Here is a 13,334-nt window from a genome sequence, read left to right as displayed (position 1 = left end):
GCATATCTAGATGATATTGCTGTCTTTAGCTCCACCTGGGAGGATCACCTGGTCCACCTGAGGAAAGTGTTAGAGGCTCTGCAAGCAGCAGGCCTCACTATCAAGGCCACCAAGTGCCAGATAGGGCAGACACAGGTTGTATACCTGGGCCACCTTGTAGGTGGAGGCCAGGTTCAGCCACTGGAGAGCAAAATACAGTCAATCAGGGACTGGGCTCCTCCAACCACCCAGACTCAGGTTCGAGCTTTCTTGGGCCTGACTGGATACTACAGAAAATTTGTCAGGAACTATGGTTCCATTGTGACACCATTAAATGAACTGACAAGTAAGAAAATGCCAAAAAAGGTTCAGTGGACAGCAGGCTGTCAAAAAGCATTCGATGACCTAAAGCAGGCCATGTGCACAGCACCTATCCTTAAGAGTCCAGACTACTCCAAACCATTCATTGTCCAAACAGATGCTTCTGAGTTGGGTGTGGGAGCTGTTCTTTCTCAACTGAATTTTGATGGTCAGGATCAGCCCATTGCTTTTATAAGCAGAAGGCTGACCCCCAGAGAGAAGAATTGGTCAGCTATTGAGAGGGAGGCCTTTGCTGTGGTTTGGGCCCTGAAGAAGCTGAGGCCATACTTGTTTGGCACTCACTTCAAAATTCAGACCGACCATAAGCCCCTCTTGTGGCTAAATCAGATGAAGGGTGAAAACCCCAAACTGCTTAGGTGGTCCATTTCCCTACAGGGGATGGACTTTACAGTGGAACATAGACCTGGTACTGATCATGGCAATGCCGATGGGCTCTCCAGATATTTCCACTTAGAACAAGAAGACTCACCTGGTCAAGGTTAGCCTATTGTCCCAAAGTTTGGGGGGGGGTCATGTAGGAGAGTAGGGTCTGCAATCCTATGATCACCCAGATTTTTTGCTTTTGTTTCACTGGTTTACGACTTTCTCTGGCTGTGGGCCTGCCAATCAGACCCACAGCCTGGCTGTTCTCTTTCTAAATTACCTCATGTACCCTAGGTGCATCTACCAATTGGTACTGGGCCACCTTATCAGACCCTGTAACTCAGGGCATAGGTGTACCCAGGGCTGCCAGGGGCTGCAGCATGTATTATGCCACCCCTGGCTGGCCTCCTAAATTTGACACAACTGGCTGCATGACAGCTGGGGCAAAGTCGTGTAATCACCCTTTGCTGTAGGTGTAGTATACCTATACCTAACCCTAAAATGGACACACAGATTCCTATCAGTCACTCCTATGGCAGGCCTTGACAATCCTGAAGGCAGAGTGCTGGGAATCGTGTGAGATGGTGCTCTGGCACGAGCTGAGCCTGTCTGCAGCTTGCGGAATCAAGTCCTAATAGCTGTTCCATGATATCGCATACCATATACTCTTAAGTGCATTATAATCCTCGCGGTTAAATGCTATCTTTGGTATTGCTTTATCAAAACATGTCGAGTAAGGTGTCATACGAATTGGAATACTAACCCCTCGCCAATTCTGGCGACGGGGTTAGCATTCCACCCTTCTAGAGGGACACGACATGTATGTAACTGTGAACCCCGGTTAAAGTTAACTGAAGCCTCAGCCCCACAAAATGGATGCTGCCACCACAGACACGAGTCTGACCCCCTGCAGCTGGGAGTCCTTCCAGTGAGGGGAGCCTGGACAAAGGGTTTCCTGTCAGGGGCGGTGCTAGCACCGTCCCAGACATGGTTTTGTGTATCCTGGGTAGGCAGGGCTTTACAGGAAGGTGACTGCTGAGTGGCACCCCGGTGCTCACTACGCATAGGCCGGTCTGAACCAGTTCCAGGGGCACACCAGCCCCTGGCCTGGGGAAGTCCGGCATGGCTGAGGGGTGTAACCACCCCCCACCTAGTCCCACCCATAGGCAGGACCTAGTCACCGGGTCAGCCCCCTTTTTTAGTATAAAGATGGGAGCGGGCCCCCTGTTAAAATTAGATCATCTTTGGAATCAAGATACCACTTTCTTCGAAAGGACTTCACGATTTCTTCTTCAAGATTCTCCCTTGTGGCTAAGGAGTAGTCACCCTGCATCCGCAGGCACCATCCTAAAGAACACTGCGGCCTGCTGCAAGTCCTTCATCACGAATCCGACGACCCAGCACGACGAGACCCGGCTTCCCTGGCACCTCTGACCTCTACTCACCTCTACAGCAAAGCTGAGAACCGTGAGTGCGACGAGACCTCAAGGGACCGACGATCGCCAAGACTGCACGACATCTTTATTGCAAGCCCACCGAGTCTTCCACTGGTGAGTGCTTTGGGGTCCGAGAAGCCCCAACCCTGCGCAGCTCCAGCACCCAAGATCAGCCTCCCTGCATCTCCACGATCGGCGTGGGGCCCTTCTGCTGTTTGCTGTGCACCGCGTTGTTTGGCTACTAGCCGGCTGGCTTGTGGCCTTCTGAACGACGCCCGACGACAACTCTTCTGCTGGTCTGGTTGCTCCAGGCTGGCCCTTGCTTCCTTCTTCAAGAGAGGCACCCCGGACCCTCCTGGTCCACTCCAGACGCCATTTTAGGTCCACCGCGTGGGCTTGAATTTGCCAAGGCTTTGTTGCCCAATCCTGGGTCCAGCGACGCCGACAGCTTCTATCTTCGTGGGACAGCTCGATCCTCCATCCTGGTCGCCGACAACGCCTCCTGGTCCGTGAGATCTTCGAGTCAAGCGTCACCCACTCACCTAGTCGAGGTGGCTACCATCCGGTGCCCTCCTGGTGCCCACTGACTACTGGCTAGTAGTCTCGAACTTGGTCCCCTCTGCTTTCAGGTGTCATCTATCTTCAAGATCCAGGCTTGGATCCGACTGAACTTTCTTCACTGGTCACCGGCCAGCATCTTTTCTTCCGGCTCCTGGTCCGTCTACGAGGATTCCCGACGTCTTTTCAGACCTATGCAGCTGCAGCCCCTGGGCTAGGTAACTTCGGCATTTCGGTGCCCCAGCATAGCCTCACTATCCAAGGGTCAGAATCTACTTTCGTTTTCTCCCTACCAGGTCGGGTTCGCCCGAGAACACTAACTTTCTAATTCCTAGCTACCATAGACTTTTGTCCCGCATCTCGCGTGAGAGTGCACACACTGCACCCGAGTCCCCTAGGCCTCCTAGAAGTAATCTAACGATTCCCTAGTCAAGTCCTAGCGATTCCAAAAGCTATTAGTACTGTACTTACCTGCTAGGAATTTCGCATTCCACTTTCAGAGTATATGGTTTTCCGTGCCCCTCGGGCATTTGTATATACTGTGCTAACTTAAGTATTTTTGTAAGAGTTTTGGTTTGTGCTTAGTACCCTGTCCTCATAAAGAGTACAGGGCTGTTGTGATCTTTAAATAAATAACTGTTTATTTTCATAACACTTGTGTGGTGTCCTTTCACTTGGTATTCAAGGGGTATATGTGTGGTAAACAGCTGGCTTAACGCGCCCTCTCGAGTCTTTAGCCTTAGACTGCTCGTATCCACGCTACTAGGATAGCTGGTCTATAAGGTTGACTTACAACCAATCATCAATAAGGGTTGCTGGACTGATACATAGTGTTCACTAGAATAGTGAGCACTGCATATCAGGCCACCTTCTCACACGGATGAACTGAAAGGAAAGGCGGCTTGGAGGAAAGAGCCTGGAGCTCACTCACTCTTCTGGCAGAGGTGATAGCTACCAGGAAAACCGGCTTTAAAGAAGATATAAGGGACAGTTATGAAGGGGCTCAAAGGGAGCGCACATCAAATAAGTTAAGACAAGATTCAAGTCCCACTGAGGCATTATGAAAGGCACAGGAGGAAACGTGTGTGTAATGCCTTTGAGGAAACGGTTACCAACCGGGGACTTAAAAAGAGAAGGCTGATCAGGGAGCCGTACAAAGGCAGAGATGGCAGAAAGATAACCTTTGAGAGAGCCCAGCGCAGTTCCCTGCTGGGCCAAAGACAAAATAAACAACAGAAGACCTCAGAAAGAGGGGCAGAAAGGGGATCCACAGCCTTTGCTGTGCATCATGCCACAAAATTGTTCCATCGGCAGTCGTATACTGTTTTAGTGGAGGGATGCCTGGCTGCCAGAATGACATTACAGACCTCGGGAGAAAGGTCGAAAGCAGTCAACTGTTGCCTCTCAATCTCCACGCATGGAGGTGGAGGACAGGTTCGGGTGGAGGACCATCCCCCTGCTGCTGCGACAGAAGATCCTCCCTAAGAGGCAGACGCATCGATGCTCATACTGAGTAGCTCGGAACACCATACTCTTCGAGCCCAGTCCGGAGCCACCAGAATGACTTGGGCACGGTCGCGCCTGATCTTCAGCACTCTGGGCATAAGTGGTATAGGCGGAAAGGTGTACAACAGACTGCAGCTCCACTCGTGACGAAAAGCGTCTTCAAGCGAGCGACGCCTTGTAAATTACAACGCCCAGAACTGAGGACGTGCGTTCTCTTTGGTGGCGAACAGATCTAACCAAGGCTCTCCCCACTGCAGAAAGAGACCTTGCGCCACGTCCGAGTTCAGATGTCATTCGTGATCCATCAAGCACCGGCGGCGGAGTTCTTCCGCCCTGGCGTTCAGAGAACCTGCTAGGTGTTGAACCACCAAGGTAATGCCTTGATGTTCCAGCCATGTCCAGAGGTGCAGAGCCTCTTGACAGATAGTCCAGGACCCCAACCCGCCCTGTTTGTTGCAATACCACATGGCTTTGGTGTTGTCCGTGAACACCTGCACTACACTTCCCCAGACAGGGGAAGGAATGCCTTCAGTGCAAGTCGGATCGGCCGCAGCTCCAAAAAGGTTGATATGGAGCCGGGACTCTGCCGGAGACCAGAGGCCTCTGATCTCCGCCTCTCCCAGGTGGCCTCCCGATCCCAGGAGGGATGCATCCGTCATCACCGTGTGCTCCGGTTGGGGAAGGGAGAGGGATCTGCCATTGACCCAAACTCGATTCGTGAGCCACCACTGCAATTGTCGTGCAGTGCCCTACGAGATCTGAACGTGATCTAACAGGTTGCACTGACGTTGCGCCCACTGGAACTTCAGGTCCCACAGCAGAGCCCGCATATGCCATCTGGCATGTGTCACCAGCAGGATGCAGGAGACCATCAGGCCCAGAAGCTGGAGGGTCATCCAGACCGAAATCCAGGATAGAAGATGAAAGATTGGAATCATAGCCTGGACTCATTGCTTGGGAGGATAACCCCGAAACAACGCCGAATCCAGAACTGCTCCGATGAAGGGGAGCTTCTGAGGGACCCAATTGTGACTTCGGCATGTTGATGGAGAACCCCAGCAAGTGCAGGAGGTCGGCCGTAGTCTCGAGGGGGTTGACCACTGCCTGGGGCGAGTCCGCCTTTAACAACCAGTCGTCGAGGTAGGGGAAGACTGACACCTCGGACCTGCGCAGATGAGCAGCAACCACAGCCATCACCTTCGTGAACACCCGAGGGGCACAAGTAAGGCCAAAAGGGAGCACGGCAATCTGAAAATGCTCCCGGCCTACCGTGAACCGCAGGTAGCGCCGGTGGGCCGGCAAAACGAGGATGAGAAAAATAAGCGTCCTGCAAGTCCAACGCCACCATCCAGTCTTCAGGGTCGATAGCAGTCAGGACCTGAGCCAGAGTTAGCATTTTGAACTTCTCCTTCTGGAGGAAGCAATTTAGGTCCGGGAGGTCCAAGATGGGGTGCAGGCCCCCCTTGTCCTTCTTGGGGACTAGAAAGTAGTGGGAATAACAACCACTCCCTTCTTCCTGTCCAGGAATGCACTCAATGAGTTCCCTTTCAGGCCATGACTTTCTGTTGGAGAAGAACCAAATGATCCCCCGACATGCGGTGGCACTGAGGTGGCATGGCTGGAGGGGAGGACTGGAAAGGAAGGGAGTAACCTTGGCAGATTATCTGTATCACCCACTTGCCTGATGTAATCTCGCACCAGTGGGGGAGGTGGTGGCGGATACTGCCACCCATCGGCGTGGGGTGCTCCTCGAAGCTCAGATTAGGAAGTTTTGGAGGTGGAAGCAGCGGGGGTAGTGGTGGACGGACCCGCACGCTGGTTTCCCGAACCGCACCTGTAGAAACCGCGACCACGCGGAGGCTGGCTCTGCACAGGCTTGGTGGATGGGGCACCTGGGTGCCTCTACCTTGGCCATGAAAGGAACGAAAACCAGGAGTGGCCAGGTTCTTATTAGAAGGACCTAAGGACTTGGCCGTAGCCCGCGAATCCCTAAAATGCTCCAGGGCACTGTCAGCCTTATCACCAAACAGGTGGGTGCCATCAAAAGGCATGTCCATGAGTGAGCTCTGGACATCGGGTGAGAACCCAGTCGAACGCAACCAGGCGTGGTGCAGCTACGCCAGAGTTCTTGAAATAGCCCTGCACAATGAGTAAGCAGCGTCCAAACCACACCTAATGGCGAACTTAGCCGCACCCTTACCTTCAGCAATCGCCTGAGAAAGGACAGCCTGCACCTCCTCAGGACACTGAGGCAACACTTGAGCAACGGAATCCCACACCGCATGGGAGTAGCAGCCCAACAAGCAGGCGGTGTTCACCGACCGCCGCCCCAAGCTGGCCGCAGAGAACAACCGCTTCCCAAACTGGTCCAGTCGTTTAGAGTCCTTATCCCGCGAGGCCTGAATGACCAGGCTCTCAGGCGTAGGGTGAGTGGTCAAGAAGGCAGGGTCACCGGGCACCGGTCGGTGGCATCTGGCAATGTTTTTTATCCACCGGGGACCACGTGGCTGGCCTCGACCAAGTGCCCAAGAGGACCTCTGTAAGGGCGTCATTGAAGGGAAGCAACAGCTCCGACGAAGTAGACGCCGTCTGGAGCACCTTCGTGAGGTTGGTCGAGGGCCACTGTGGGGAGGTCAAGGTTGAGGGCCTCATTAGCTTGACGGAGTACCACCATGTAGGAGGCACCTTCCTCCATTGTAGGCGGGAGAGAGGTGAACCCCGGATCAGAGGAGACATTGAGGTCACCTGCATCCTCCAAGTCGTCCACACAATCTTGTTCGGAGTCGTATTGCCGGGCAAGAGGGTCCTCGCACCCTTCCCAGTCCTCGTCCGCCTCTGGTGTAGAGTGGGCCGGTCGTGGCGGCAGAGCTGGAGAAGGGATGAATGGCGCAGAGAACGGCGCGGCCGGCCCCCGACCTGCACCGTCTCTCAATGCGGATCCCAGGTCGGAACAAAATGGTCCTGGAACCGGAGCAAGGGACCGATAAACGGCACCCAGTGAGGCGCTGAGGGTGGAGCCAAGGGCGGTGCCGGAGCCAGCAACGCTGCACCTCGTGGTGCCGGAGCCAATTGCGTAGGATCCTGTGGAGCCAGGGCTGGCGCCAGTGGCGGAGCCGCCGGGCCAACAGGATGTGGACAGGGGATCGCGGGGCCCAAAAGCGCAACAGCGGGAGCATGAGGCCTAAAAAGGCGGTCCATGGCAGCAAGGAACTCTTGCATCTGTTTGGGAGTCGCTGACGGACCCGGGTAGGGCGGTAGGTCGCGGGACTCCCAGGCTCCAGAGCCCCTGTCCCCCTCGGAGAAGCTACGGGGGGGGGGGGGGGTGTTAACGTCGGAGAGCAAACACGCTTCTTTGACTTTTTATGGTGTTTCTTACCGGAATCCGAAGGTGAAGACTTGGAGCCTGAGGAGCGACAGCTCCGGTCCCGTGAGCGGTCCCGGGAACAGCCCTTAGACCCGGAGCGGTGGCGTGACAAATGCTGGACCTCCAGCAATTTCCTACGCCGCTCCCGCAAGGCCTTGGGGGCCATTGCTTGACAGTCTTGGCAGTCGTGGTCGGTCTCCAGGCAGTAACGCACGCGGAGCCACAGAACGCCACCTACTGACGCGCAGGGGTATTGTTAAGCAAAACTTTCCGGATCCAGTCGGACGCCTGGGGATCTTTTAAGGTAAGGAATCTATCACGAGCGTGTCTCTTTCAGATACTAAATTTAGGGGGAGTTACAGGTAGGTAAAGGTCAGGGACCAATGGGTCCCTTCCCTCGGGTGGGTACACCTCCTATTCTGCCACTGTCAGTGGGAGGGTGCAGGAGCCTATCCCAGGTTGGCCGGGTCCCACCATCCTCAAGATGGCAGGGACACGAGGTTGTGCTTCACCTCGCCTCCCCCACCCTAGGGGTGGAGTTGGGATAGGTGGGCACAACTATCTTTCTCACTTTGTTTTCCCCGCCGGGTCTCCCGCCCAATGTGGAGGCTAGACCAGTGGGAACCAGTTGCTGAGTACAGCAAGTGGTCTGGAGAGGCTCACAAAGGCAGTATGCCTTTAAAGCTTCTCCTTCGTGAAGCATTGTTTCGGGACACGAGAGCGGAAAGCTCTTGACCCAAGGGTCCAGAAACATTTCTGGGGGTGGCAGCCACTCAGGCAGGTCACTGGGAGTTGGTCAAGTGTCAGGGGGCATCTCTAAGACGCCCCATGTCGCGCATTTTACGTTTCATTTGCATATTGGCATCAGTGTGGGTTTAATAAGCTTAGAAGTTTGATATCAAACTTGCCAGTCAACAGTGTAGCCATTATGGTGCTGTGGAGTTCGTAATGACAATCTCCCAGCACCATATACTATTAATGGAAGCACTGCACTTACAGTGCCCAGTAATGGACCACTGGCATAGTGCAACCAGCTAGAGGGGTGACAGGTATGCCACGGCAGTGGGTTTGTGCCTGGCATACCTCAGTCACCCTTCTAGCAGGGTGCACCCTGCACCCAACCGCCCGAGTGGCCCTGGGAGTGCAACCTTTGTCCTAACCTACTTCCCTATTTGCCCATGAGCAGGTGACCAGGAGTCCAGCTCCCACAGCCGCGTGGCCTGCTTGCCAGCCACCACCAACCAAAGGCCCCCTGCTGCCCATAGACTAACATTGGGCCTAACTACCTCTGCACCCGGCTGCCCCTGTGCCGCTGAGGATGTAACGACTGTACCTACCTGACCATGGGAGACCCCTGAGTCTATGCCCAGAACCTTAACTCTGACAGTCGAGTACGGTATGTAACTGTTAGCACGCAACTTTTGGCACGAAGTACTGTTACCACGCATCTATTACCACGCAGGACCCATTACCACGGATACTTTTACAACGCATTACTGTACAACGCAGGTACTATTACAACGCATACCATTACAACGTAAGTTTATCTTTTTTAAATAACATTTATTAGGGGTATTGGGTTTGGGGGTACAGGGGTATTTTTAGGTTTTAGGGCTGTGTTTGCGTTTTGGGGTACAGGGGTATTTTTAGGTTTCAGGGCTGGGTTTGGGTTTTGGGGTACAGGGGTATTTTTAGGTTTCAGGGTTGGGTTTGGGTTTTGGGGTACAGGGGTATTTTTAGGTTTCAGGGTTGGGTTTGGGTTTTGGGGTACAGGGGTATTTTTAGGTTTCAGGGTTGGGTTTGGGTTTTGGGGTACAGGGGTATTTTTAGGTTTCAGGGCTGGGTTTGGGTTTTGGGGTACAGGGGTATTTTTAGGTTTCAGGGCTGGGTTTGGGTTTTGGGGTACAGGGGTAGTTTTAGGTTTCAGGGTTGGGTTTGGGTTTTGGGGTACAGGGGTATTTTTAGGTTTCAGGGTTGGGTTTTGGGGTACAGGAGTATTTTTAGGTTTCAGGGTTGGGTTTAGGTTTTGGGGTACAGGGGTATTTTTAGGTTTCAGGGTTGGGTTTGGGGGTACAGGGGTATTTTTAGGTTTCAGGGTTGGGTTTGGGTTTTGGGGTACAGGGAGTAGGTTTCAGGGCTGGGTTTGGGTTTGGGGGTACAGGGGTACTTTTAGGTTTCAGGGCTGGGTTTGGGTTTTGGGGTACAGGGGTATTTTTTATATATATATTTAAAAAATAATAAATAAAAAATAATATAATTAATTAAAATATTTAATAAAATAATTATTAATTAAAATATTTAAATTATTATTAATTACATTATTTTAAAATATTATATACTTACCTATACTTACGTTGTAATGGTATGCGTTGTAATAGTACCTGCGTTGTAGTGTAATGCGTTGTAAAGGTATCCTTGGTAATGGGTCCTGCGTTGTAAAAAATGCGTGGTAATGGTATGCGTGCTAAAAGTATGCGTGGTATCAACATATATCCGTCGAGTACTTACCCAGAAGCATTATAAATCACTTTTCTTCCATAGGGTAACATTAACTGGTTTCACTTGGAAATTCTTCTAAGTGTTGAGTTTTGAAACTTTAAAATATTCATCTAAAATCAGCCGAACAACTCATTCCGATTTACTTACCTGTTATCAGGAAATATCCCAGTGCTGGATCTTGGTCGCCCAGCACTGACCCTAAAAAGTAATTTTAACCGTACTTACCAGTAACTTTCCTTCCATAGGATAATATTGCCTGTTTTTTGCTGAAAAAGTTTCTAAGTGTCGATTTTTGAAACTTACAAATATTAGTTAAAAATCGCCTGTGTGACAAACAAATTCTTTCTATTGTTTCCAGGAGATGCACCAGTGCTGGATCCAGGATCCAACACGGAGTAAGAAAAAGTAAATATAACACTACCTACCTGCTAAGTGAATTTCCACCCATAGATAACATTGGTGATTCTATGTGAAAAAGTTTCCAAGTGTCAACTTTTAAAATACAATAATATTCCTTAAAAATCACTACTGTAATCAAAACGGTTTTACTCAACTGTTTACAGGAGATGTCCCAGGACTGAATCTAGGATACAGTCTTGAGGTTAGAAAAGTAATCCATAAAGTAACTAATTTCATTTAATTAGAAAATCCCATTGAGCTCAATTTAACATTGTTTGAAATTGTGTTTTGCTGCATCTATTGTACTCAAAAAACAAAAAAATCTATTGCCTATTTTGAAAAGCACTTACCTAAAGTAACTCATTCAGAGAAAGTATATTTTGATACCTTGTTGGTTCTAAAATAAAACAGTATATTTTTATACAAAACATTGGCCTAGAGTTCAGTTCTTGAGTGTGTGAGACAATTTGCTGACTGAGTTTGTACAACAAATGCTTTACACTGTCCTCTGATACTGCCTTACTGCTCGACCAAGCTACCACTTTAGAGCGTAAGGTTATATCTAACTTTAGCCTCTGCCAAACCTCTAGGGACTGTGGAATCTGTGCACACTGTACCTTACTTTGTCCAGTATAAACAGAGCCACTTTCTTACAGCCTCCCCTCCCTAAGGCTTCTTGGTCCCAGGGGGCCCCATCCCCTGGGGCCAAATTCCAATAAAAAAAGGACGGAGCTCTGCGGCTCCTCCACCCGAGCCTTTGTAGACCCTGAGGACCCCATCCCATGGGGCCAGAGGTGGGTGCTCTGTTGTCCACAAACCACACATTGAGGGCTGCGGGGTGTGGAACCGCAGCAGCAATGCAGGCAGGGAACCAGAACATAGGTCTGGCTCCCAGCGGCGGGACTTGTTGCTGCTGCAGGAGGGAAGGCATGTTTGCTTCAGTTTGGCAGGAGCTTTAAAAATGCTCCCGCCTGGCGGGAGCAAATATACTTTTACCTGCCTGCACTAGTGTGGACAGGTAAACTGCTTTGTTCAGGGGTGGGCTCCACAGGACCGAGTACGTGAGCTGGGCACAGGGAATGAGGTCATGGGGGCCTTTTAACGCTCAGCCTCCCTTTTCTGCACATTTCAGCTCCAGGAGATGGGGTCCCCAGGGCCATCATCGGAGAGGGGGTGCTCACCCCCTCACCTTACTTAAGGTACCCGGCCCCAGGGGAAGGGGTTTCCATGGCCCAAAAAGGCTCGGGTAAGAGGGCACTACTCCTTCTCACCCTCCAAACGTATATATATATTTTTTAAATGGGTGGCCCTGAATAAGTGTCTTTTGATCAACTATTCGTCATTTCAAAATTTACCAGAAAAACATGCAGAAGGCGGAAGAACAGAGCTTGAACGAAAAGGTCAGTTCTCTAAACAAATTAATAAAATTAAGAGAAGAAATATTCAACAATAACACTTGCTTACAGCTGCACATTTCACATACCACTCCAAAACTGAAAACCTTTATTAATAGGTTTTTCTATTTTTAATATGAAATAGAAACAGGGGGACAGGAAATTAAACCTTACCTGGACAAGTTGTTCTGTGTGCTGATGTAATTCTTCCAGAATGGGCAGTGTCTGTTCAGCAGTGCAATGCTCCAAAATGCGCTGTATAACTCTACAGCCGTAGGGATGAGTTGAAAGAACATATACCTTGAAGAAAGAAAACACTTAAAATCTTTTGGAAAGTTGTATCTAGAGACACTAAAACATTGCTTCTATCAGTGCCAAATAATCAATTTTAAATTTTACAACCAAGTGAACTAAGACTAAAATAAATGGTCAGTACCCATTCTTGAGGGTTTGGGGACCTGCAGGTCACTGACACAGCAAAGAAGAAATTGATATAAGAAAAAGCACATTGACGAAGCAGTTATAACAGCTGTGCATGGGATCAATAGGCACACCCAAAAGGAAAGACAGAACCAAGTCCTGGATCCACTGAACCATAATGAAAAGTGTTGGAGGACACATGAACATCCATCTTTTTAGAAAAGTCTTCACCATTGCTGACTTGAATAAAGGAGGTTGACCAGGTAAAGTTAAAAAGACCGAAAGGGACAACATAAAAACTTTAACTGTGTCAACTGCAGTCTTGCTGGGTTAAAGACAAAACATCAGAACATCAGAAAACATAGCATGTAGCAAATCAAGCTGACCATCCCCTTACTAGGCCACAATTGTCAACAAATGTCCCACATGGATATGTTGGGTCAAAACGCTCCTAACTGCTAGAATCTCATCCAAAGCTTCAGCAGGCTAAGTCAAAGCCTTTCAGCTGTCAACATTAAATAGCCAGCAGGGGTGCGGAACCCCTACAGCCCGACTCCCAGGGCATATTGTTTGGGGTCAAGGACAGGCGTTCATGTTTATTTTGTCCTTGAGACACGTCGGCCCAACCCCTTGCAGAATAAACCCTTTGCTGCCAGTTTAAAGTACCACATTATGGATCAGAGAAGGACATAGTGTAGGAAGTTTGCTCTGTATATATTATACCAAAGTAAGGTATAGTGTGCACAGATTCCAGTGCATCCCCCAAGGTTTACAGAGGTAAAAGTACATAACATCTTACTCTCTATGTGTGGTAGTGTGGGCGAGCAGTAAGGCTTTATCAGAGGGTGGTGTTAAGATTTTATTGTACACACTCAGGCAAGAAATGATGTCACACACTCAAAGACTGAACTTTGTAAAAACTACTTTGAGGAAAGGAAAATATTTATACTTCCAATCCTTAGGCACCAAAAATTTAGGCAATGCCGGGTTGCCTTGTATTTTCTAAAGGCTTTACCAGACCCATTTGTATGTTTT

The 13,334-nt window shown here is 50.1% G+C and overlaps 1 protein-coding gene across 2 annotated transcripts in view; it reads right to left on the bottom strand.

The window, feature by feature from the left end:
- The window catches only part of PUM2 (pumilio RNA binding family member 2), a 755,055-nt gene that overhangs the window by 120,758 nt on the left and 620,963 nt on the right, over nt 1-13,334 (bottom strand). For both annotated transcript variants that reach the window (XM_086926282.1, XM_086926283.1), the window contains exon 18: nt 12,054-12,179. In XM_086926282.1, coding sequence (XP_086782408.1) covers nt 12,054-12,179 — 126 coding nt within the window. The remainder of the gene's footprint in view (nt 1-12,053; nt 12,180-13,334) is intronic.

The sequence above is a fragment of the Lissotriton vulgaris genome, chromosome 6, assembly GCF_964263255.1.
Source record: "Lissotriton vulgaris chromosome 6, aLisVul1.2, whole genome shotgun sequence".
Taxonomy (NCBI): domain Eukaryota; kingdom Metazoa; phylum Chordata; class Amphibia; order Caudata; family Salamandridae; genus Lissotriton; species Lissotriton vulgaris.
This window is presented reverse-complemented; position numbering and strand designations above follow the sequence as displayed.